This window comes from Setaria viridis, chromosome 6 (assembly GCF_005286985.2).
Source record: "Setaria viridis chromosome 6, Setaria_viridis_v4.0, whole genome shotgun sequence".
Lineage (NCBI taxonomy): Eukaryota > Viridiplantae > Streptophyta > Magnoliopsida > Poales > Poaceae > Setaria > Setaria viridis.
In genome coordinates, this window is record NC_048268.2 from 36,066,690 (window position 1) to 36,091,652 (window position 24,963).

General features: G+C 45.0%; 4 protein-coding genes across 5 annotated transcripts; 3 read left to right on the top strand and 1 right to left on the bottom strand.

Moving 5' to 3' along the window:
• Positions 1 to 2,936: 2,936 nt before the first annotated feature.
• LOC117859557 (uncharacterized) lies at positions 2,937 to 5,881 on the bottom strand. The gene is made up of 4 exons (XM_034742684.2): positions 5,723 to 5,881; positions 4,638 to 4,727; positions 3,526 to 3,787; positions 2,937 to 3,391 (listed from the first exon to the last, which is right to left on the bottom strand). The coding sequence occupies exons 1-4, from the start codon at positions 5,763 to 5,765 to the stop codon at positions 3,103 to 3,105; spliced, it is 684 nt and encodes a 227-aa protein (XP_034598575.1). The 5' UTR covers positions 5,766 to 5,881; the 3' UTR covers positions 2,937 to 3,102.
• Positions 5,882 to 6,931: 1,050 nt separating this feature from the next.
• Positions 6,932 to 8,203, top strand: LOC117859812 (uncharacterized). Its single transcript, XM_034742993.2, has 3 exons — positions 6,932 to 7,231; positions 7,361 to 7,453; positions 7,917 to 8,203. Exons 1-3 carry the CDS (start codon positions 7,082 to 7,084, stop codon positions 7,935 to 7,937), a joined length of 264 nt encoding a protein of 87 aa, XP_034598884.1. The 5' UTR covers positions 6,932 to 7,081; the 3' UTR covers positions 7,938 to 8,203.
• Positions 8,204 to 13,263: 5,060 nt separating this feature from the next.
• On the top strand, positions 13,264 to 14,892 carry LOC117862081 (small ribosomal subunit protein eS25w). Its single transcript, XM_034745594.2, has 4 exons — positions 13,264 to 13,414; positions 13,501 to 13,575; positions 13,673 to 13,807; positions 14,584 to 14,892. The coding sequence occupies exons 1-4, from the start codon at positions 13,412 to 13,414 to the stop codon at positions 14,695 to 14,697; spliced, it is 327 nt and encodes a 108-aa protein (XP_034601485.1). The 5' UTR covers positions 13,264 to 13,411; the 3' UTR covers positions 14,698 to 14,892.
• A 1,661-nt stretch (positions 14,893 to 16,553) lies between these two features.
• On the top strand, positions 16,554 to 23,674 carry LOC117860827 (probable UDP-N-acetylglucosamine--peptide N-acetylglucosaminyltransferase SPINDLY). 2 transcript variants are annotated; one of them, XM_034744209.2, is made up of 19 exons: positions 16,554 to 16,941; positions 17,102 to 17,227; positions 17,374 to 17,733; positions 18,122 to 18,283; positions 18,380 to 18,555; positions 18,663 to 18,738; positions 19,182 to 19,310; positions 19,397 to 19,516; positions 19,594 to 19,662; positions 19,750 to 19,831; positions 20,059 to 20,153; positions 20,500 to 20,564; positions 20,688 to 20,886; positions 21,385 to 21,579; positions 21,710 to 21,804; positions 21,895 to 22,030; positions 22,114 to 22,331; positions 22,430 to 22,557; positions 22,831 to 23,674. In XM_034744209.2, the coding sequence occupies exons 3-19, from the start codon at positions 17,380 to 17,382 to the stop codon at positions 23,250 to 23,252; spliced, it is 2,721 nt and encodes a 906-aa protein (XP_034600100.1). In that variant the 5' UTR covers positions 16,554 to 16,941; positions 17,102 to 17,227; positions 17,374 to 17,379; the 3' UTR covers positions 23,253 to 23,674. The 2 variants fall into 2 exon arrangements, with proteins under 2 accessions (XP_034600100.1, XP_034600099.1); XM_034744208.2 differs by having other exon boundaries at positions 16,555 to 16,941; positions 17,333 to 17,733.
• Positions 23,675 to 24,963: the final 1,289 nt, after the last annotated feature.

Here is a 24,963-nt window from a genome sequence, read left to right on the forward strand (position 1 = left end):
TGAGGAGATTCCTAAAGGAGCCAAAACAGTAGGCTGTAAATGGGTCTACAAGACTAAACGTGACTCCAAAGGGAACATAGAAAGATATAAGGCGAGACTTGTGGCAAAAGGTTTTACACAAAGAGAAGGAATAGATTATAATGAGACTTTCTCTCCTGTCTCATGTAAAGATTCCTTCAGAATCATAATGGCACTAGTTGCGCATTTTGATTTAGAGTTACATCAGATGGATGTAAAGACGGCATTTCTAAATGGGGATTTAGAAGAAAACGTCTACATGAAACAACCAAAGGGTTTTGTCATGGAAGACAAAGAGCATATGGGATGTCGTCTAAAGAAATCCATTTACGGATTAAAGCAAGCCTCTAGACAGTGGTATCTAAAGTTTAATGATATAATAAAGAAATTTGGGTTTCAAGAGAATATAGAGGACAATTGTGTCTATACAAAGTTCAAAAATGGGAAATACATTTTCCTAATCCTGTATGTGGATGATATTTTGCTTGCAAGCAGTGATATCAGTCTACTGCAAGAGACAAAGAAGTTCTTGTCCTCAAACTTTGATATGAAGGATCTTGGTGAAGCAACATATGTTTTGGGCATAGAAATTCACCGAGATAGATTGAATGGGGTTCTAGGGTTGTCGCAAAAGGCATATTTAGAAAAGGTTCTAAAGAAGTACAATATGCATGCGAGTAAAGCCACACCTGCTCCTATAGTCAAGGGCGACAGTTTTGGGAATTTTCAATGTCCCAGGAACCAGTACGAGATCGATCAAATGAAAGCGGTTCCATATGCTTCAGCTGTCGGAAGCTTACAGTATGCCCAAGTGTGCACTCGCCCTGACTTAGCTTTTGTCACCGGGGTTCTCGGTAGATATCAAAGTAATCCAGGTATAGAACACTGGAAAATGGTAAAGAAGGCGTTGCGCTACGCGCAAGGCACAAAAGAACTCATGCTTACATATAAGAGATCTGATTCCCTAGAGATAAAAGGGTATTCAGATGCAGACTTTGCGGGAGACAAGGATGATAGAAAATCCACGTCTGGATACGTATTCACTCTCGCAGGAGGAGCTATCTCATGGAGAAGCTCAAAACAGAAAGTAACTGCGTCATCGACGATGCACGCAGAATTCATAGCATGTCATGAGGCCACGGAGCAGGCAATGTGACTAAAGAAATTCATACCCGGATTGAGAGTGGTTGACTGTATTCACAGACCACTAAAGATGTACTGCGATAATGAACCAGCAGTATTCTACGCTCACAACAACAAATCAAGCAATGCTTCCAAAGCCATTGAGATAAAGTTTTACGTTGTGAAAGACAGAATCCAGGATCACACTATAAGTCTCGAGCATATAAGAACAAAAGATATGCTTGCGGATCCGCTCACGAAAGGCTTACCTCCCAATGTGTTCAGGGAACACTTAGCCGGCATGGGTTTAAGGGAAAGCCTATGATTCCTGGATTAGATAAGGCCCAAAAGAAACAGAATTGTTTCAAAATAGAGAGGTGTGTTGTAGCTGTTGATTCTATCGGCAATCAAGCTGTGACGATGAAACATGCTCTACATATTAATCTACGATGAAACGAATAAAATTGAAAAGTACAAAGCTAAAAGTAAATGATGAGATCAAGGGGGAGAATGTTAGATTGATCTCTTTCCCGATTGGCCCAAAGGCCAATCAGGACCTTGATCTGCGCCCTGATCGGGGGCGCTTACCCTATCAATGGGTAGTGGGCCCCTGTCGCGCTGCGCTATATAAACAGGGTGGGGGACCCGGCTCGGCTCACGAGGTTCGCCGCAGCCAGCCGCCCCCCACCGACACACCTACCGATCTAGGTTGCGCAGTAGCGGCGGGAAGCGCCACTGCTACCTCACCGGCGACCGGACTGCACTGCGCGTCGCTGCCTTGCGCAGACTACATCAACCGAACCCGCGATGGCCAGCAGCTCTGCTGCTCCCACCCCTAGGGGTGAAGGTACCCCAATTCCCTCTCTCTCACACTAGGCACTCATCAGGAACCCCTTGCCCACTCATGTCTCTCTCGAACCCGACTAGATGTTCTCTAGTGATCCTAGGCTAGGCCCTAACATCCGGCTCCTCCACGACCGGAGGTACAATGCTACGCCATTTAGTTGGTCTGGGATTTGGATGTGTTCTGCGCCTTTTGCTTGCTGCTTCTTACGTCTTGTGAAATGATTTTGTTGGTAGTTGTTTGGGAGACTGCAGCAACTCTTCTCTTCTGGAATGTCTTCGAGACTAGAGACCACTTGCTACAACTTGGCGTAACAATTTGCTTTGTCAGCAGATGCAGTAAGGACTCTAGCATGGAAACTGCAATCTCTCTTGCTTCAGACAACAGCTTGACCGCCTTGCAGTTTTTCTGATCAACTGAAGCAGAATTCTTGCTGGCCTTGTCGAACTGTATAGCTGCATTGTCTCCTCTCTTGAGTACCAGCTACATGTCCAGGGTGATTTCCTTGAGCTCCCCAAAGCTCTCTTGCATGGCGTTGCAGAGATCGAACATGACAAGTGAGCGATCAAGCCCTTCCTCCACTGCTGCCTTTTGCTGCCTAACGTGGCTGCGAGGTAAGCACACAAGCTCACCAATGTAATTGTAGACTTCTCCAAGCTTTTCAAACCATCACACTTGATTCCAATGGTAGCAGAAGATGAAGAGGTGGATGCCTTCAAGCTCTGGAGCTTCTCATCAACATCAATTTCATAAGAACAAGGGCTGGATGGCACACTAGAAGATCTAAGGTGGACATGGTTGGAAGGTGTAGTGGCAGTTCGTGCTAAAATGCTAGATTACTGCAGAGTCGTGCAACAGTGCTCAACTAATGTATATCTTTCATGAAACACATGGCCGCTCCCACATGCAGTTCGTGCTACATTACAAACGACGCCAAACCTCCGCCCAGAGAGACAGGAAAAGCACTGTGCGTTGCCAACACCGCCAGCAACGCCTCAATTAGAATCAGAATCAAATATTGAAGTCATACAGATACATGCAAATGGAGTTCCTTCACATAACAGCAGTCATATATTATTTTGCCATAAACAATCATACAGATACAGGCAGAGTCGCTATCAATTAGAATCAGAATCATGACGCCTCTTCTGCTTATCTTTGCGATGCCGCTTTGATCCATCCTCCGAGTCGCGCCTCCTCTCGTGCTTGTCTCGCCTCCTTTGTTTTCCATCGCCATGCTTTTCTCGTTTCTGCTCTTTGTCCCCTCTCCTCTCCTCATGCCGCCTTTTCCGCTTCCTATCATCCTGTGAATCTTCCTCCAATGCTGGCGGAGGGTCAGCCTGCTCAGGTGCCATTTCAGGAGGATCAAGGTTAAAAGAACTCGATTCTCCCTCATCATGAGGAGCCCTGTAGACAAGGGGACAAATTTGCATTAGATTTGTAAAACATTTACTGGATAACATTAATTAGATCAAACAAATATCTGAACATGATACTGTATTTCAAAAGAGCAATGGTTTTTCTCAAATATGGAGGCTTACTTGTACAAGCCTAAACCCTGCACTTGTGCTGCTTCAGCATGCCCTGCTCCCAAATCCTCTGCAGTTGATCCTCTCTTAATCAGCTCAGCATATTCATGCTTATCCAAGCGATTGCCCTGAGGTCGATTGCTGCGCTTAGGAGCTAAGCCAAGTGCCTCGCGCATAGCCTGTTCCTCCTCTTCCTTCACTCTCCTGATTTCTTCCTTCAGAGCATCTTCTGTGTCAGATTTCTTATCCCTAGTATACCAGATCAGGTCCTTTCCTGGAAGAGATAGCCACAATCTATCATATCAACATGCAGAATCCGCATGCCTTAATTAGTGAATCACAGGCCTCAAGAACTCAATATAAGAAGCAATGACCACTGTAAGCACAAAAGTGACAGGACCATCGAGACACTTGACAAGTTCCACCAGATAAAAGCAGAGGTTTTGCTACCCTTATTAGTCTACGATGCTAAGGTGGTCATGGCCAAAGCAGGAGTCCTATGGTACAGATATTGCAAAGCGTAACAGAAATACACACATCATTATGGAGCCTCGCTCACTGGACTTACAGTCCTATAAAATGTTTGCAAGATAATCCTTCTACCGATGAATAACTAGAAAGTTATATAGTGTAAATGCTAAACTCCATTTGGACCAGGAATCTGTAAGTTCATTTCAGACACATCAGTAGCTAAGCAGGCTAGCTTGCTCAGCGATGTTCTTTATCTATGATTGACTTGACAAAACTCAAACCTATTTCATTCAAGGCTGCCTAAACATGCATCCTTGTACGTCTAAACAGAAACAGGACCAATCCAAACTATCAGAAAAATGTTTTCATCAATAATTTATTCAACCTAACAGAATTAAATGCAGCCTCTAGTTGAATAACAAATGTGCACAACCATTGAGCTGATGGAAAGTTAAAGCATTCCAAATCTCCACATACCAGGACTAAGATGAGCAGGAAAATATATCGCACGAGACATAATACTATTATATGAACCATATAACTGAGCAGCAACATAGGATAATCAGCAGTTAAATATCGCATCCAGCAGATTCAGTAAGTGCAGCATGTAAAAAAGGACGACAGCAGGTAGATAAAAGGCATGATGTATTTACCTTTCTGCCATCTTCCGACAGGAGCCTTAACACTATGACCAAGGTAATTCTCTCGATGCTTGTCAACCTTCACGTCGTCCCATTTAAATTCTGCATGAAAAATATACACTTAGAACCACTGTCCCTTTTTATGTCCCAAGGCATATGATAATGAAGCTAGATTGCAAATAAAGCAAGAAAATGGAGACTGTAACACATGATAACAACATGCAGAAAAGCTTCTAGCAAAGATCAAAAGGTATGCTTTTGCACAATAGCAGGTGGGCATTTCTGGCTCAAGGAAATGTAACTAACAAAAACAAACACCTAAATTCAAACAAAGTGCATAGTGAAGCAAACCAAGCAGCATCTAGGACCTTGCAAGATAGTAAGTTTACAATGCATACTTTATAGCAAACGAGAGACATGGTATCTAAAAGAACTCCATTTGACCAGAGAGTAATCAGCACGAGATATGGTACAATAATGCACCATCATCACGTGGGTTGTAATGATCTCCTGAAGACTAATAAGGTGCCTTTAATTTAATTATCCTGGTTATTTTTCTTGGATTACAGTTTCCTGAGACGTCGTATAAATAGATGAACAGGCAGACATTTTGTATGAACATGAACAATTTCAGCATATCAGCTTATCCTGTTTATTTTGGGGGATGCCTCATCCATTTGATTATACGAACATCATAACATCAGAGCAAGACCCTCAGAACTAATGAACTGACAACTGAATTAAAACCTAGAGATCGGCCACCTGCCACAGAATCTGCACGAGCAACAGGCTCGTCTGAACACCAATTTTTCAGAGTCTAACCAAATCCCATGTCCGCAACGCACTAGGGCGGTGCAAGGTGCAAGCAGCGCCCTGGGGCCACGGGAACGCGAGTAGAAGCACGATTTTGTAAACGATTGCTAACCTAGAGTCGCATGGATCGGCTAAAGCATCCACGGAGAAGGCAAATTCCCAGCGGCCGGCCGCACGCATCGAAACCCTAGCGGCAAATCGCGCGGCGGATTTCATGCCGTGGAACGAGCAAGACCGAATCGAGAAGCGGATAGGAGAAGAGAGAGGTGGGGAAGGGAGCTTACGGTCTCGGCCGCCGCGGACGCCGCCTCTGGTGGGGTGGTACATCTCGGCGCTTCCACGAGATGGTGTTGGAGGGGAGGGAGATTTGGTGGGGGGAGTTCCTCTCGGGCGAGATGGAGACGACGACGAAGAGGAGAGGTCGGCTACGGCGGCTACAGGCTTACTCGGGCCGGATCGGGCGCTGAGGCCGCCGTATGGGCTGGTCGGTCAATGGAGGCCCAGGCAGGAGTCAGCAGGTTACCAATCGAGAGCCCACTGCAGAGCCCGTTAGACGAGAATGAGCTCAGTGTGCAGATGCAAATCCATGCTTGTTATGGATACCATAACGGACAAGGGAAACAACACGCATGTAAGTGTTATAAATCGGGTAAACATGCCACTTTTTGTTACAACAAAATGAGATTGTGTGCATAATATTGTTTAGCTGAAATAATTAACTATCAAATAGTGTCTTTGGGCTTTGATGCACGGGGAAAAATGAGCCAAGTGGGAAAACGAAAGGGACTCTCCCCAAATCTTGATCCGAATTTGTTTAAAAAAGAAAAAGGAAAAATGAGGTGGATTTCTGAAGCCTTCTACCCCTTTCTCGTGCACACTGTCCGACCTGTGCTCTAACGAACCGAACCGTACAGTGCAAGATAGTGCCGTTTTTATATATATAGCAGAAGAATATAAGAGTACGACTAAAACTACCGCTTTGGAAAGCTATAGGCAGAAAAAAAAACAGCCTGTACCTGTCCTGTTGGATTGGGATATCAATATGGGTAACACACGACTCAAACTGTCAAAACCATCAGGTTAGATTGGGACCTCAACGCCGTCGCACAACTCCACTCGACAACAGCAGCCGGAACGAAAGTCTTAGCACAGCGTCCACCAACAAACCCACTCTCATATAGTTGCCGAGACCTCCCAACGTGATCTCGCGTTTGTGGACCTAAAAACAAACCGCACCGCACTAAGAAGACCATCATCATGCGGGACCCTTCACTGTAGTAGCTCTGCAACACCACACTCCATCTGATATAGTGATACCACTATATCTGAAACCCTCGCAATCATCACGATGATAACACAAACGCACGAGGACCTCGCCACGCCCGTCGTTGGATTCCACATCACTCTCGTCACCTCGAAGAAACACCACACACGAGATCTCGCCACATTCACCACGGTATTCCATATCCCGGGTCCGCTTCTCTCGTTGCTTCTGCCCCGCTTCGCAGGGTCCCCATCGAACGGCTTGTATTATTTGTATATTTGTAGAGGCGCCGCCGCCGCCGCCGTGAGGTCGCGAGACCATTCGAGTCGAGGCGAGTCCACCCTACCAGGCCACCACAGGCAGATTCGAGCGCGACGACATGGCGATGCGGTCCGTGCTGGCCTCCCTCCCCGCGCGCCTCCGCGCCCCCTCGGCCCCCGCGGCCGCCTGCGGCCGGCGCCTCCTCAGCGACGGCAAGGGCCGCTTGCTAAGCGAGGAGGAGCGCGCCAAGGAGAGCGTCTACATCCAGGTGCGTCGCCGCCGTCACCCCCCAACCTCCCAACCCTAAACCCCCTCCCCGCTGACCATTTCTCCGGTCGAGGCTGATGATGTTTGGATTTGATCTGGGGCCGGCGGACGGCTGCGCTGCTGGAAGCAGAAGATGGAGAGGGAGCGGCAGGAGAAGCTCAAGAAGAAGCTCGAGCAGGAGAAGGCCAACGCCGACAAGACCAAGCCCGCCGACGCCGACAAGGTACGGCTGCAACGTTCTCTGTATGTTATCTATGGCATTGGTCAACACCGATATACATAGCTCTCTGATCTGTGTGTGGAAACCGCATTGCTGTTTGCAATAGGCACTCCAGTGAGTCAGTTGATTGTTTTAATCAATCAACATCATCTGGCTCATTTTCGCTTCACTGAAAATTTGTAGTGCCCTCTTCGGTCCATTTGACTGCAGTGCACTGCAGCAAACAGCCAAACACCCCACGAGATGATTGTGCATAACTTTGACAGAGGCTTCACTATGTTTGTTGTGTTAGGGTGAAAACAAATCCAAATTGTAGTTTGGCATTGCGTAGAATTGTCGCAAATGTATATGATGTTCGATTTATCAAGATCAACATTTAAAGACCGTTTGCGGCTTACTGTACTTATTTTCGTTAGCATCAGTTTGTGCTGTGTGCATATTATGTGCTTGTATTATGTACCTGCAGAAGCCCGAGGGATCTAACTAGAATTGGCACGGTGCTGCCCGAAGGCAATCCAGTTTCACCTGTCTCCGATGGACAAGCTTTGTGTTTACATGTCTAGCGATGGAAGAATAAATTCTGTTAAACGTTAATGGCTCGACCGCACTGGATATGTGTTGTGTTTTTCGGTTGCTCGGGCGTGTTAAAGACGGCATCATCCGTAGTTCGAGACTCTGTTGCTGTTGAAACTTATGTCGTTGTTGTGTTGCTCTCTTGTGGTAAATCAGTCTTGTTGCGTTGCCTTCTGTTTAGTTATTTTGGATGCTGGTGGCGCCTAGTTCCTGACTCTGAGAAGCTCGAACAAGGTGTGAGAACCATTTTCTGGTCCAATGCTGGTGAAAGAACTGCGTTGTCGCAGTAACGTGAGCAGCTGTTATGCTCTCATGGCATGCCTGCCTTGTTCTTTTTTTCTGTGTCTCACAAGCTTGCTTGCAACTCTGGTACTTGACAAGTGAACAAGCTTTCAAGCGTATGTTTTCACCAGCAAGCTGCGACAGGTGAACAAGCTTCGGTGAGCGCAACACGTATAGTATTTTGAAGCTTCTTGGTAGCTGCCGCTAAGTTTTGCTTCCGGTAGTTAAAACTTAAAAGATGTGTTGTTTCATGCCTTTTATATGGAATTTGATCGAGCTAGAACTAGTTACTAATATCTGAAACTTACGAGTCAAATTAAGCGCAACATTCACAGGAAAAAAAACATGATTTACCTCTAGTAAGCAGAATATAATCGCTGAGGAGCGTGTAGCACAGCATCTGCATTATATTTGTGCCCACCTCCCTTTTTGCAACGGTTGGACCCGAGGCCGCCAAAGTAGTAGATGCTGGTGAGGTTTCTGCTGGTCGACCTAGACTAAGACTTGAGCATTTTGAGCTCGGCCTGAGCTCGGTGGATTTTGACTCGCTCACGCTAACTTCTGAGCGGGGCTTGATCAGCAAAAACCAAGCTAAAAAATCAGATCAACCTGAACCTACCCAAACAATTAATTTCATTTAATTTTTAACTTAAAAAGAATGAGAAACACCAGCCCAGTCCGAAAACTTTCCCTGGTAACACCATGGGACTATCGTGGGCTCAAATTTTCAGTTCGAAATGAATCAATCTTTTTTCAACCTGACCCGAGCCTCGAACCGGCCCGCAAAATGCTCGGGTCTAACCTAGACAACCCGACCGAGGAGAGTTTCAGATTAGGAAACGACCAGCCATCGTGGCTCCAATCGATGGGTTGCAACTTGCAGATCGCTCAAGAAGAGACTATTCATCGAGCACTCTTTTTTTGGGCTGGATTACTACGGGGTGTTTGGATACTGTTGGGATACGAGGTAGGCTACGCTAGCGCAAAACAAAATTTTCTACCGCGTATAACCAGGAAGAGCTGCCGTATAAGGATCACGGGATTACCACTCGACGCACTACTGGTGCGGAAGATGTAGATATGCGTCGGTGCAGTGAAGACGATCACGTAGTCGTACGTAGTCGATCAACGTAGTCGTACGTAGTCGATCACGTCCAGCAGCTCCTCAGCAGCTCGTCCACGTGCACAGCAAGATCGCCTCCGGTGCCGCGGCTCGTCGTCGGCTCGTCGTGGCTCGTCGGCGGCTCGTCGATGGCTCGTCCAAGTGCTGCAGGCGCAACACCTCCAAGGTATCCACACGTGCAGGGAGGAAGCGTCGCAAGCCGGACTGCTAGATCCGCGAGTTGCAACAGGCGAGGGCGTGGGAGGCGCGGCAAGTCTGTTCAGCCAAAAGGTGTGAAACCCTAGGGCGCCCCCACCCCTCTATTTATAGGGGTTCCTGATGGGCCTCTGGATCCGAGGCCCATTAGTACTCCTAAACCTAATCCAACTCGGATCAGATCCGAATTGGGCTTCCAGCCCCTTAAGTGTGTGACCCTATGGGTTCGGATACGTATAGACATGGCCCGAGTACTCCTACTCGGCCCAATAGTCGGTAGCGGCCTCTAGCAAGACGTGCCAACTCCTATACGCATACGAAGATCATATCAGATGAACCATCACAACATAATATACATGCTATTCCCTTTGCCTCACGATATTTGGTCTAGCTTCAAGCCGACCGCTCTTTCTCGATCCTGTGATTCGGAATCCCTTTGTAGGTTAACTCTTAACCGTACGTAGCATGGCCATGCATTTTCCGATCCGATCACTCGAGGGGCCCAGAGATATCACTCTCAATCAGAGAGGGGCAAATCCCATCTTGATTGACCATGTCTCATAGCATGCTTCTTGACAAACCCGAAAGCTACCTTTATAACTACCCTGTTACGGCGTAGCGTTTGATAGCCCCTAAGTAGGTCAATCCACATCTAGAATACATGCGACAATCTCAGGTCTAAGGACAAAGCGTATATGTTGTTTAAAGAGAGAACTACTTCTCGTGTTGGGTCAGTCCTAACACATGTCTCCACATGTGTCCACATTATTAGTTCAACATCTCCATGTCCATGACTTGTGAAACATAGTCATCAACTAATACATGTGCTAGTCTAATATTCATGTGTGTTCTCACATGAACTCCGACTAGGGACAACTTTAGAATAACCATACAAGTAAAGAGTTTCACATACAATTCACATAATTGCAAATCAATTCAAGTAGCCTTTAATGGATATTCAATGAACACAATATACAAATCATGGATACAAATGGAATATCATCATCTCTATGATTGCCTCTAGGGCATACCTCCAACAGATACACCCCACTAAAATTTAGCATCTGTCACATCGGATGTTTGGATACTAATTAGGAGTATTAAACATAGGGTAATTACAAAACTAATTGTACAGATAGAGTCTAATTCGCGAGACGAATCTATTAAGCCTAATTAGTCCATGATTTGACAATATGGTGCTACAATAACCATTTGCTAATGACGGATTAATTAGGCTTAATAGATTCGTCTCGCGAATTAGCACAGAGTTCTGCAATTAGTTTTATAATTAGCTCATGTTTAGTCCTTCTAATTAGCATCCGAACATCCGATGTGATACTGCTAAAGTTTAGCACCTAGTATCCAAATACCCCCTACAATGAGGCAGACTGGGTGCCAGGATCCCAACCAGTCATAAGAATGCAGTCCCTTTTATTTATCCCCCCACTATATTTCATCTCACAATCAGGTCAGTCCAGGCTTTGGAATCAGGTCAGTCCAGGCTTTGGAAAAAATGTTCAAATTTTTGGAACGGAGGGAGTAAGGGGGTGTTTGGATACACCCCGCTAAAGTTTAGCACCAGTCACATCGGATGTTTGGATGCTAATTAGGAGTATTAAATATAGGCTAATTACAAAACTAATTGCAAAGATGGAGACTAATTCGCGAGACGAATCTATTAAGCCTAATTAATCCATGATTTGACAATGTTGTGCTACAGTAACCATTTGCAAATGATGGATTAATTAGGCTTAATAGATTCATCTTGTGAATTAGCACAGGGTTCTGCAATTAGTTTTATAGTTAGTTCATGTTTAATCCTCCTGATTAGCATCCGAACATCCGATGTGATACCACTAAAATTTAGCAACTTGTATCAAACATCCTCGTTTTTGAACCCATGAGAACAAAGCTCATTACCAAGTACCCTTTTATTTTGGGCGGCTCGGGCCTCATCTACGGCCATCAGGCCACGCGCTTCCACGACGCCCCCGCGCGCGTGCGTGCCGTCGATGCGGCGGCCGGTACGAGGTCCTTCTTTAGCTTTGGGAAGGGCCGCAGCAACCTGATGACAACCAGTTGGATCGCAGAGGTACGACTCCCAAAACCCTGCTAAACCCTAAGGTAATCTGAAGTTCTGAACCTGATGAACCCTAAGCTAATCCGACTCCTTACTGGTCCGCTGCTGCAGAGGCCCATCAAAAACGAGCAGCTGCTACTTGAGAACAGCACCGATTCTACCCAGAATTGGAAGGTAAGAGAAACGCTGTGCCTTCCTGGGTGCAGTATGTTAGTTTTTGAATTGAATGCTTTTCCTTGGGGTTGGAGCAGCACCCAGTTTGGCCTTTGTTAAATTGTGGACTGGTGAATGCATGTAACTATTTCTTGGGGGTGGGTCAGCACCCAGCAAGGATGGCAGCGGATCGGGTTTAGGGTGGATATCCGTGGGATTCGGTTTCTAGTTTTCGCCGACGATTTTTCGAGTTCGGATACCCGAAATATTTCGAATTTGGACGGATTCTTAAATCCACCCGTGGAGCTCCATCGGGGTCCTGAAACATTAAGCCTATTAGAAACCCACCTAGCAAACCCTAGGTATATAACGCCCTCCGTCCTGCACCCAGAAGCCCCCGGCCCCCCCATCCCGCGTCCCAGCCGCCCCGCGACCGCGAGGCCATGACTCCCGATCTCCCGCACGTGGCACGCCGCACCCGCCTCCGGCCTCCTGCTCCTTCGCCCCGCGCCCCGCCGCCCACTCCTCCGCCGCTCGCCTCCTGCTCCTCTGCCGCCCGCCGAGCCCAGTGGAGCCACGACCCGCCCTCCTCCTCCACGCCACGCCGCGCTGGCTGGCCGCAGGCCTTCCCCCATCGATCGAGCCCTCACGCTTGCGCTCGCCCTTCTCCTTTGCGCAGACCCCGCGCCGCGCCGGCCGTCCTCCTCCTCCTTCGTCTGCCCCGCGCCGGCCGTCGCCCTTCTCCTTCGCGCAGGCCCCGTGTCGCGCCGGCCGTCCTCCTCCTCCTTCACCCGTCGTCCTCTCCCTGCTCAGCACATCCCCCCGTCGCGCACCGCCCGTCCTCCCCTTTGTGGCCGCCAGCTCCTCCCCGTCGTGGCCATGCAAGCCCCAGCCGCCACACATCCTCCCTGCGTTGCCGCCAGCAATGTGTATTCTCAGGTTTCGGTTAATCCGTCGGGTTTCGAGTATCTGCGGGTTTCGGTTTCAGGGATGGATTTTCACCCGAATCGGTGTTCGGAGTGGATTCGGATTTTAGGTTCGGATTTCGGTTTTGGGTGCCCAGACACACCACCCAAACCGAACCTGCCCCGTTGCCATCCATAGCACCCAGTTTAGCCTATATGAAGTTCTGCCAATACTTTGTTACTGGTTGCGTTGCAGGAGGAAATTATGCTAAAATGTAATTGAATGCTTGCTAGTTAATTAAATGTTAATAACCGCTTGCCGTTTCCATAGGTTTCGCAGCTAAAGCTCGAGCTCATTGTTGAGAAATCTCTGCCGTCAGCGTATGGAGTATGACGCAAAACGATGTTGAGAGGAAGAAGGAATTCTTTCGTGGGCCTTATGGGCCGTGCGACGGAAAGACTTCCTGTCTTCGGCACGATGTATAGGAGCGCCCATGTAGATCGGACGGTCGACCAGCACCGAGCTCGCTATATAAGACCGTCCCACCTCACTCCACAAAACCCTAGCGCCGGCGCCGCAGACTCCTCCTACCCTTCGCTCCCTCCCCTCGCGCCGCCGTCGCCGTCGCCGCACCGCCGCCGCAGCCGAGATGGTGCGTTGTTTCCCTCTTCCCCGCGCCATTGGTCGCAGCCGATCCATCTCCCCGTGTGTCTAACCTGCTCGCGCGTCCCGTTGCAGGCCCCGAAGAAGGACAAGGCCCCGCCGCCGTCGTCGAAGCCGGCCAAGTCCGGCGGTGGCAAGCAGAAGAAGAAGGTGCGGCTGTCTCTCCGAGTCGCTCGTCTCTTCGTATAGTCAGGGCTGCTGCCATCTCTGGGGTTCTCATGGTGGATGCGCTTATTTGTTTTTGCAGAAGTGGAGCAAGGGAAAGCAAAAGGAGAAGGTGAACAACTCGGTGCTGTTCGACCAGGCCACCTACGACAAGCTGCTCACCGAGGCGCCCAAGTACAAGCAGATCACCCCCTCCGTCCTCTCCGAGCGCCTCAGGGTAAACCCCTCCTTCCAGATCCCGAGGACCAAGTGGTAGATGAGTAGTGGGTAACTGTAGAACGAATCGTATTTGATGCCTGCAGCTCCTGGGCTCATCTGATGGCCAATTGAATAGCAGTAATGGCTTGATGTGCCAGCCTCTTATGGGTGTTCTGTGAATTTTCAATGCCGTGAACCATATCGTAATCACTAAGCTTGACAGTTATGAACAAGTCATAGGTGGTGCCTGTAGATATCTAGTGTATCAGATTTTCAATAGCTGAGGTTTTCCACACATGCTGCATTGATCTAAGTTGCTGTATGAACCCGTATGCGAATTAGATATTTTTGCGGTATTGCTTGTCTTGTTTCAGTATCTTGGTGATCTTTGCATACTGCCTTTTTTGTCATGCATTGCTCATTAGGTTTTGCTTCTGTGGAATTAGATGTCTGCTGTTTTTACAAACGCTAGTTTATGCATCTGTGTTCTTGCTGGGTATACTAGGTGTCACAGAGGATGTTTACCATAAACGCAATCTTGTAGTTATTGCCATAACATTGTGTATTGTTTTTTATCTTGATGGATGTGTATCTTTTGTTTCCTTTTAAAATGCCAGCTCTCGTATATAATCTAAAGATTGACATTTGTATATGTTCCTGTTATCTTTTAAGTATGATAATTACAGTGCATAGAACTTGAATGCAGTCTGGTGAGGCAATTGACTTGCATATTGTTTAGCAATTATCTTTCTTGCCACTGCATGACTAAAATGTTTTATTTCCATTTGCTTGTAGATCAATGGTTCCCTTGCCCGGAGGGCCATCAAGGACCTGATGGCTCGTGGCCTCATCCGGATGGTCGCCCAGCACTCAAGCCAGCAGATCTACACCAGGGCAACCAACACCTAAGGATCCAGGGAGCTGTAATGCTTTGTTTGCTCTCTGTAGGAGGAGCTCCTCTGCCTTAGAACAGTCATCTTTGTCAAGAGTTTGCTAATGGTTATGTTACCTGTGATGAGTATCTCTATGTGGCTGAAACATTTCAGAGATTTTGCGCATTAGTTCGTTACTATGGTTTGCCTATCATAAGTTACCTTGCCTCAATAGCTTTTTGCTCCCTGAATTGGAAAGCTTTCCCATTGTGAGATCTGAGATTCCTACACCGGTTGCAAAGCTTCTTGGGAAATCTGTGTTGATGTGCCTGTGATACGTGTTAAGTGTGGATGTTTACACCGTTGCTGCATTGCTTTCTGCTTGTTTTTGGTCAAAATCAGCAGCTGCATTCTGAATGTGGAAAGCTTCATCTACGACTTGTGATGCTGCTTCTTTGCAGCAGCCTGTGCATATTTGGTAGTCGTGCAGCAAGCAAGGTTCGTTCTGAATGTATTCAACCAAATAACGCCAATGCAATGGTCAGACAACCTGATCAGTTGACGTAACTTGATCAAAGGAGACTTTCCCTATGGCGGCGATGCATCTTGGGTTAACAGCTTGATTCCTCTTGGGCGACTGATTGCAATAACCTATTACCTTGGATTATAACTGCATCAGAGCAACTCCAAGAGTACTTCAAAAAATTCTTTCCCAAAACTATGTATTGAGGGTTCTTCCAAAAAAAATTTCCCCCAAAAACATATCAATTCACAGCAGATCACTAATAAATAGCTCCCAATATTTTAAAACAAGCCACGTCATCGTATTGGACCCATCGGAAGGGACACGTGAGCATGCGGGAATCAGGATTGGGGAAGGAATACCAACGCTAAAATATACGCGGTGGTAGGCTGTTTTTTAGTGTTGCTAAAAAATTGGGGAAGGTTTGGGTGGACTGTTGGAGTTCGTTTTTTCTTCTTTTTTCCCTAAAACAAATATTGGGGGTAAGATTAGCAGTCTCTTGGAGTTGCTCTCAGGAGTTTTCCGATCGATTTGCAATGATGTAGTGATCTATCTTGGAGTAATGTAATCGGATTAGAGTTTTCCTCATACGACCATGTTAAGTGGATGTTCTTTTGGAGTAAAGAGTGAAAGTGAGTATATGGAGGTGACATTGCGACAAGGGAGAAAATATCAGAGCCCATTATGGACATCACTAGTGCTTGCGTTTATATCTAGTGGCATCATCCAATTCAAATGTGGCAGTAGTAAAGCAAATTGTAGATGTTGTTGTAACACTAGTGGTTGGGTTACATCTCTAGTGGTATCATCCAATTCAAAGACTATATTAGGTAGTAGAGTAAAGTGGCTGTGTTGACGTGATAACTGAGGAAGTCAACAACATTTGAGGTAAGCAAGTATAAATGCTAGTGTACCAGCAACCGCCACGTTAACTCTACTGACGTAGTTCTTCAATTCAAAGCAACTCTAGACCACAACACCAAACCAAATGATATATTGCGTAAAACTCGGTAAAAATCCACTATATTTTCACTTAGTCACATATAGAAAATGTAGAAACACAGAAGGAAAAAAAGATACTAGACCGAATTCTTGGCATATATAGTGGCAAAATTCTCTTGCTTTTCCAGTCAAAAGAAAGTTCTCTGGTTTACCGCGTATGGTCGATAAAAGAAAAAGAAATAACGCAAAACCCGAAGGGGTGGCAGTGAAAAAGATGGCTGGAAAAGAAAGCTGCACGATGCAGAGGGAGGTGGCAGCTGCGACTGTGCGGCGGGCGGGCAGTACAAAAAGGCTCCCCAAATCAATCAAAGCGAGCGCACGAGCCAAAGCGTAAAGGCAAAGCGCCAGCAATTTTACGGAAAAGGGAGGGGCCTAAACACAAAAGGGTCAGCAGTACTACGCCGTCGCTTCCCCCCGCCTTACCCCCCACCTCCATTCCCGAAACCCTCGCCGCCGCCGCCGAAATCCTCGCCGCGGCGGCGATCACCGCTCCCCTCGATGCTGGCGCTACGAGAGGGCGGCCAAGAGCGTCCTGCCACTCCCGCCTCCGGGCGCGCGGGGCGTCTCTGAGAGTCCAGAGCTTGTCTTGGCTCCCTGCGCAGCGCAGCCGAGCGCCGGGCGGCGCGCCGCCTGCCGCCGCTGCCGCGAGGCAGTTCAAGGCCTTCGGCAGGGCGCTGCTCTGCTCTCGCTCTAGTGGAGTTCCGTTAGAATCTTTCCGGCCGGGCGAAGATTGGTTCCTACTTTGGGGGACCGTTGGTAAGTAATTCCGACCTTTCTTGATGGATTTCTATGTTCAACGATTATGTTTTCTCAACCAAGACCAAATCTTTCTTTCTCGTTCTTTGTTCATATATAGTCTTGGTGACCTACGTGGTCCTGCTTCCCTGCTAATCCAGTCCATCCCTCGATTGTCCAGTTAGGTTTCTTTTTCGTCGTCTTAGGCGCGCAAGATCGACATTGCTTCACACAATAAGACTTATTGGTGCAGTTCCTTTTCCAAGAGTATTGGGGGTTCAGTTTGAACCCCCAGGCCCCACGCCAGGTCAGTCCCTGCTCCAATTTTTGTCCCGTTTCCCCCCTACTAGTGGCTCCCTGTTCGATTTCTTGGCAAACCTAGGAACTGATTGATTATTGCAATTTCTCACAGATAATAAGGACAATAAAGACTCTCTCTCTTTCATGGGGCAGCCGGGGATGGACTCTGTTCAAGGGAAGGAGAGCAACGGTGTTGCCCCTGACTGCAACGGGGGTGCTTCTCCAGCAAAGCAGCAGCTGGAAGGGAAGGAGGCATTGCGGTATGCGAACATCCTCCGGTCGCGCAATAAGTTCGCTGATGCGATCCAGCTGTACAACGTTGTGCTTGAGAAGGAGGGCACCAATGTGGAGGCCCTTATTGGGAAAGGGATTTGCCTTCAGGCGCAGAGCCTACCAAGACAGGCCATTGAGTGCTTCACAGAGGCTGTGAAAATTGAGCCAGAAAACGCGTGTGCTCTCACGCATTGTGGGATTATCTACAAAGATGAGGGTCACTTGGTTGAAGCTGCAGAGGTATTTGCAAGTCTCATTATGCACATTTCCTTTTCTATCTGTTGGCTTTCTGGTTCTTGTGAACTGCAATATGTGGCAGAAAAAAGATACACCTTGTTTGTAATATGTTATTGTTATGAACACAAGACGTCTTAGATGGAACATCATATGGAGCCTATGTGACTTTAAAGGAAAATAGACAATTATAAACTTACAGTTTTACACCCCTGCAAATCTAGTAATGCCATTTTATCTTGTTTGTACCTTGACTCTGTTCTTGTCTCCCATGTTTGCCTAATTAAATGATTTAACATTAGTATGTTTATGAATTTCCTGCTGTCACTGTATTCATTTGCCTCTTGTATTACCTTGCTAAATGTCTCATTGGAAAATAAAAAAAACTGAACAGGCATATCAAAAGGCCCGGACAGCAGATCCTTCCTACAAACCTGCCTCGGAATTTCTTGCTATTGTGTTGACTGATCTTGGAACTAGCTTGAAGCTTGCTGGTAATACAGAGGAGGGAATTCAAAAATATTGTGAAGCTCTGGAAGTAGACAACCACTATGCGGTACCATCATCACACCAGCTTGTATCTGCATTGCTATAGTTGTCTTTCTATGAACAACTCTTATATCGTGACGATGCCTTCATCTAACTGGTGCAGCCTGCTTATTACAACCTTGGAGTGGTTTATTCAGAGATGATGCAATTTGATATGGCTCTTACTTGTTATGAGAAAGCAGCATTGGAGAGACCATTGTATGCCGAGGCCTACTGCAACATGGGAGTTATCTATAAGAATAGGGGGGAGCTTGAAGCAGCAATTGCCTGTTATGAGAGGTAAATTGAGGTTTTGTGTCATCAACCTGTCAAGTATTCTGGTGTTCCTAAGTAATTGAAACAATAACATGTTGAAATGCTCCTCTCATGATCTTACTGTATTCCAGGTGCTTGACTATTTCCCCCAACTTTGAGATTGCTAAGAATAATATGGCAATAGCACTAACTGACTTGGGAACAAAGGTGCGGTGTAGAGCTTTTCTATTACTATTTCAACCAGCTCAGAATATTTATTTTCTTGTGTGTGCTCTGTTCATCCTGGTCCATTTTTTTCTCTTTTTTTGGATGCAATTCTCAAGTTTGTAGTGGTAATATTTCATACCTGACAGACTTGAACTGTAACTCTACTACTCAAGCCTTGTGTAAAACATAATCTGTTTCCCTTCTTAAAGCAAATGTAACTCTTGGCAATTGCTTATCGACACACCTTTGATTTTCTGCCTACACACAAAAATGTTGTCAATGTCGAAATAGTTTCGACTGCCCTTAATGGGAACATCACCTATCACCTATGCAGCATTAATTTCACGTATAGCAGTTCTTATGTATGATAATATGCATTTATTGGTGATTGATTGTTTCCCATCGCTTGTGTTTTCACTTATTAAGACATTGTAAATCCTCAGGTAAAAATTGAAGGTGACATCAATCAAGGTGTGGCGTATTACAAGAAAGCTCTGTTCTATAATTGGCACTATGCTGATGCCATGTATAATCTTGGCGTTGCATATGGTGAAATGTTGAATTTTGAGATGGTAAGTCACAAGATAATCTCATTAGTTCTGTTCTAACATTAACATTCACATTTTGCTAACAATAAATTTTCCTGAGTCATGTGAAGGCTATTGTCTTTTACGAGCTTGCTCTGCACTTTAATCCTCGCTGTGCGGAAGCGTGCAACAATTTGGGAGTTATATACAAGGATAGGGATAACCTTGACAAAGCTGTTGAATGTTATCAAGTAAGTGAAACTAATTTACTCTGTTTCAGTCTTTTTTGGTTGGACTAATATGAGTTCTTTTTTTTTAATGTTTTCAGATGGCACTGTCAATTAAGCCAAATTTCTCCCAGTCACTAAATAACCTTGGAGTTGTCTATACTGTTCAGGTCTGTTCCTCTGCTATCAAGTTTGTATTTCGTTTTTCTAGTTAATTTACACTTTTAGCCTACTGAAATATGGTTTTATTCAAACAGGGTAAGATGGATGCTGCTGCAAGTATGATTGAGAAGGCCATAATTGCAAATCCCACATACGCCGAAGCGTATAATAATCTAGGTAATGGATAACCAACCAATGCCATGCGAAACGCTTAAATTGTGTCATGTTTGATAATTTCCAGCCAAGAATCACCTTGTAAGATGCGGGTGTGACAGATATATATGCCTTTCTGCCCACCTTTTATGTAATATTGTTTTTGTTTTTCAACTCCAAATTACAAGACAACTCTCTAAAATTATTTATCAGAGTTATTAACTGACATATAACCATTGTTGTCATCCTAGGTGTTCTTTACAGAGATGCTGGAAGTATTACTTTAGCCATACAGGCATATGAGAGATGCCTTCAGATCGATCCTGATTCACGAAATGCTGGTCAGGTACCCCTCTTTGGCCTTGATAATGTTCATTAAAATTTGTTTTGTGTCTGCTCTATGTTATAATTAAATAACTTAATTCAGAAGGCAGCACTAGTAATTCTTAAATGAACTTGCTCAGTTTGGTCAATAACCATAGGTAGATGGTGCACATCCAAATAATCATATATCGCCTCTTTATCATTCTGGAATGAATTTTCATTACTTAAGCTTTGCTTTTGCTAGGAATTATCTGGCTTGTTTTTTTATAATTTTAGTGAAATCTATGGGTTGTATTTTTTTTTCCAATGGCTGACCTAGCCTACATTTGCCCTTATGTGATATAAACTTACATGATATCATTTTACAGAACCGTTTGCTTGCAATGAACTATATTGATGAGGGATCAGATGACAAGCTTTATGAAGCTCACAGGTCTTATTATTCACTGTTTACAATACACTTGACACACACACACACACACACATTAGGAGGGCCTTTTATTGCCATGACCTATAAATCAGCAGGATTGCTCACTATCTTTTATTTCTTATACAGGGAGTGGGGGAAACGCTTTATGAAATTGTATCCACAACATACTAGTTGGGATAACTCCAAAGTTGCTGATCGCCCATTGATCATTGGCTACGTGTCTCCTGATTACTTTACTCACTCTGTGTCCTACTTCATTGAAGCTCCGCTTACACATCATGACTACACAAATTGCAAGGTGGTTGTCTACTCTGGTGTTGTGAAGGTATAGACAACTGTTACTTTTCCTCTTGGCTATTGTTCTCACACTTCGAGTGAGTTTATTAGATTGATTTCTGTAGTAGGGACCGAAATATATGTCTAATTAAGCATGGGAAATGACCCTTTTTATCAAAGCAGAAGATATCTAGTGACTGTCAGGGACTTATTTTCGTGCATGAAAATTTAGCTCAATAATTCTATATTTAAGTAAATTAGGAAATAACATCCAATGCGAGGCTAATGGGTTGAGTATAGTGCCACATGTTAGTGGCACCTTAGTGTTATTCTCCTACTTGCATGATCTTTATTCTGTAATTCTACTTACTATCTTCAGCAACACAAGTAACACCTGGTGTTATTTGAGTTGCTGAAAATTTTGTTTCGTTTATTATGGTTCACCTAGTACCTAAGGCTGCATTGCTTAGTCCGTTTGGAGCATGCAAGCTCCTTGGTTTCATGCACTCATTTCGCTCGTTTTTTACTTTCATTCATGATTATTTAGGCAGATGCCAAGACACTTAGATTCAAGGATAAGGTGTTGAAAAAGGGTGGATTGTGGAGAGATATATACGGTATTGATGAAAAGAGGGTTGCTAGCTTGGTGAGGGAGGATAAAGTGGACATACTTGTGGAGCTTACTGGTCATACAGCAAATAATAAGTTAGGAACAATGGCATGCCGACCTGCTCCTATTCAGGTACTTTGTTGCTCCATGATGCATATCTCTGTTTCCTCCCTTATTTTCAGAACTGTTCTCACAGGAGCAACATTCGTTCTTTATGTGATGAGCATGATTTGTTTTAACCATGATCTGTATGTCCTCACAGGTTACCTGGATTGGCTACCCTAATACAACAGGTTTGCCAACAATTGATTACCGAATTACAGACTCATTGGCTGATCCACCTGGAACAAAACAAAAGTAAGAGATGATTATCTTGCAGCTACAGTTTCTGGCATGCAATTTTCTATTCTGAGATATTTAGAAGCTCATGGCAGCAATTGTCTACAGGCATGTTGAAGAGTTGGTGCACCTTCCTGAAAGTTTTCTTTGTTACACTCCCTCCCCGGAAGCTGGGCCTGTTTGTCCAACGCCAGCAATTTCAAATGGTTTTGTCACTTTTGGGAGTTTTAACAATCTGGCAAAGGTATTGCAAGTTTGGGCCCGAATATTATGTGCTGAAAGCTTTACCTTTCTACTGAATCACTCAATTAATTTTTTCCTTTATAGATTACACCGAAGGTATTGCAAGTTTGGGCCCGAATATTATGTGCAGTCCCAAACTCCAGGCTTGTTGTTAAGTGCAAGCCATTCTGCTGTGACAGTATAAGACAGAAATTTTTATCAACACTAGAGGAATTGGGTTTGGAGTCATTGCGAGTTGATTTGTTGCCACTCATCCATCTGAACCATGATCACATGCAAGCATATTCCTTAATGGACATCAGGTGAGCAGTTGAGTCATCAATTGTAGACTGAGTTCATAAACAGCATTATTGGTGTTGCTCTAAACATCACCTGAATTTTGTGTTATTTGTTTGTTCAGTCTGGATACATTTCCGTACGCTGGAACTACCACTACATGTGAATCTTTGTACATGGGGGTTCCATGTGTTACAATGGCTGGTGCAGTTCATGCTCATAATGTTGGTGTTAGCCTACTCAGCAAAGTTGGTTAGTAACTCTACGCTACTTGTTCATCAATTGTGCTCTTCCTTTCCCTGCGTGGTTGTGTATGACCTGCATCAAAGATTCACTTTTCCATAGTTCCCTATTCATTTTAGTTATATCTGGCATGTATTATCTGAACATAGATAATGTTAACTGAAGCTACTAGTAGTAAAATCTTCTAGCTACCATACCAGGACATTTTTTTTCACTGTGAAACAGGATTTATTGGATGTATGGAACTATGAATTGACGTTTTGCTTCTTTCCCCACTTGCAGGGTTGGGGAGACTGGTTGCCAAAACAGAGGATGAGTATGTCAGCTTAGCATTGGATTTGGCATCAGATGTAAATGCCTTGCAAGAACTGAGAATGAGCCTCCGAGAGCTGATGATGAAGTCACCTGTCTGTGATGGGGAGAAATTCACACGCGGCCTGGAAGCTGCATACAGGAACATGTGGCACAGGTATTGTGATGGAGATGTGCCATCTCTCAGGCGCTTAGAATTGTTACAGGAACATCCTGCTGCCAATAAGCAAGACTCGGACAAGACTGCCGAGAAGCTCGCAGATCTGAAAGCACAGAAAGCAAATGCAACCGTAGAGGGAGATAAGCAGCCCCCAGTAATGGCCAATGGTGTGAGCTCACCTGATTCACCTGCTTCTGCGAAATTCGAAGCAAACGGTCATTGCAGCCAATGACCAAGACAATGTGCTCCATTGATGGGAGCCAATACTGATCTACTGTAGCTTGAGATGCGCAATTGATGTGGGTGATATCTGTGCCTAAGAGCTTGCTGCTGGGGTGCCAACGCCGGGTGTCTCCGATTTATCGACACTGGTAATGGATATAAGAGCACGCATGTGCCAGGCGGTTGCGAATCTGCGGTGACCTGTGACTTGTAGCAAATGCTAGATAATTCAACGGGGGAAAAGCTTATAGAGTTTGATTTGTAGAGCTTTGCCCCCGGTGTAGGTTCATGGTATGGTAATTTAGAAACAAAAGAACAAAGGCACTGGTTGTATATGTAGTAGAAATATGACAGTGAAACAACTTCTAGAGTCGATTAACCGAGGAAATTTCAATAGGCAGTCACCATATCACCATGCTGTTTACTAATCTATTTTTGCGTGTATCAGTCTCCTGTACCTTGTGGTTTGTGAGGCTGTTTGCCCACTAGTTGACTCGCAGGGACCGAGCAGCATCCGCTGCTAGCTCAAAGCTGAGAGGAAATGAACCGGAAATGTGGCTGGATTATTTTATTTATCTAAAAAAATAAAAAAATATCCGAGTACTGGTGTCCGACAGTATCCGAGTATAAAAATTTCATGTGTTGGCCCAGGATTGTTATGGTCTCTAACGTCGGTCCCTTCGGTTTGGCTTCCAAAATTACTTTTACTATTAAAAAAACTAAAAGCCAACTAAATACATGGTATTCCTACCTTCGGTTTGGCTTCCAAAATTACTTTTGCTATTAAAAAAACTAAAAGCCAACTAAATACATGGTATTCCTACCGGATTCTACAACAACTAAAGGAATGGGATTCCTACCGGATTCTACAACAAAAGCAGCTTTTGCTCGGTTCAATTTTCACGGCAGGTCTAGTCAGATTTTCACCAGCTGCGGAGGGTAAATTTTCCTCAAAATTACCCGTCTGCCATTAGTAGATTGTAGGATCGGCTTTCGTTCTATTAGATTTTGCAAAATATAAAGTTCTAGCACCTCACACGTTTCCAATCTAAAAGTCGCTAGCAAATTTGCCCGTGCGTTGCTACGGGTAAGGATCATATATATATTATTATCATATAATAATATTATTATCATATAGGGTAAGGGTCATATATATATTATTATCATATAATAATATTATACGCTATATGTAGTGAGCATGTAAATGCCATAGGGGTAGGAGGTTAAACACAAATGAAAACTAAATTTTTAGGACTAATGGAGAAATACCTATAAGGAAGAAGCTGTTTGCGGATTGATCCATCAAAAAACCAAGCTAGGTTAGATGCTCAATGCGACAGTTGATGATATCATGATGAGCTTACCTCCATATTATCAACCGAAGTTTTTGCTCGGATCAGTATTATTACGTGTATGGGCATTGAATTTTTAAACTCATTATTATTTAGCATTAATCCTTACTATTTCATAAATTTTGATGTTTCTACTTTTTCAGAGAGGTGCTAAAAGTATATATAAAATGATATACATCCAGCGAAATCAATTTTGATGCAATTAGACATATAATACGTCGCTGGTTGTCGGCTAAATTGCTGTACTAACTACTGCCGAGAGGCACAAACACACATACTGCTGCACAAACACGCTGCTGCCGTACGTACTCCTAGTGACCCCCTCCTCCCGCATCACCTTCTGGATCGTATTGTTGGACTCCTTGCATA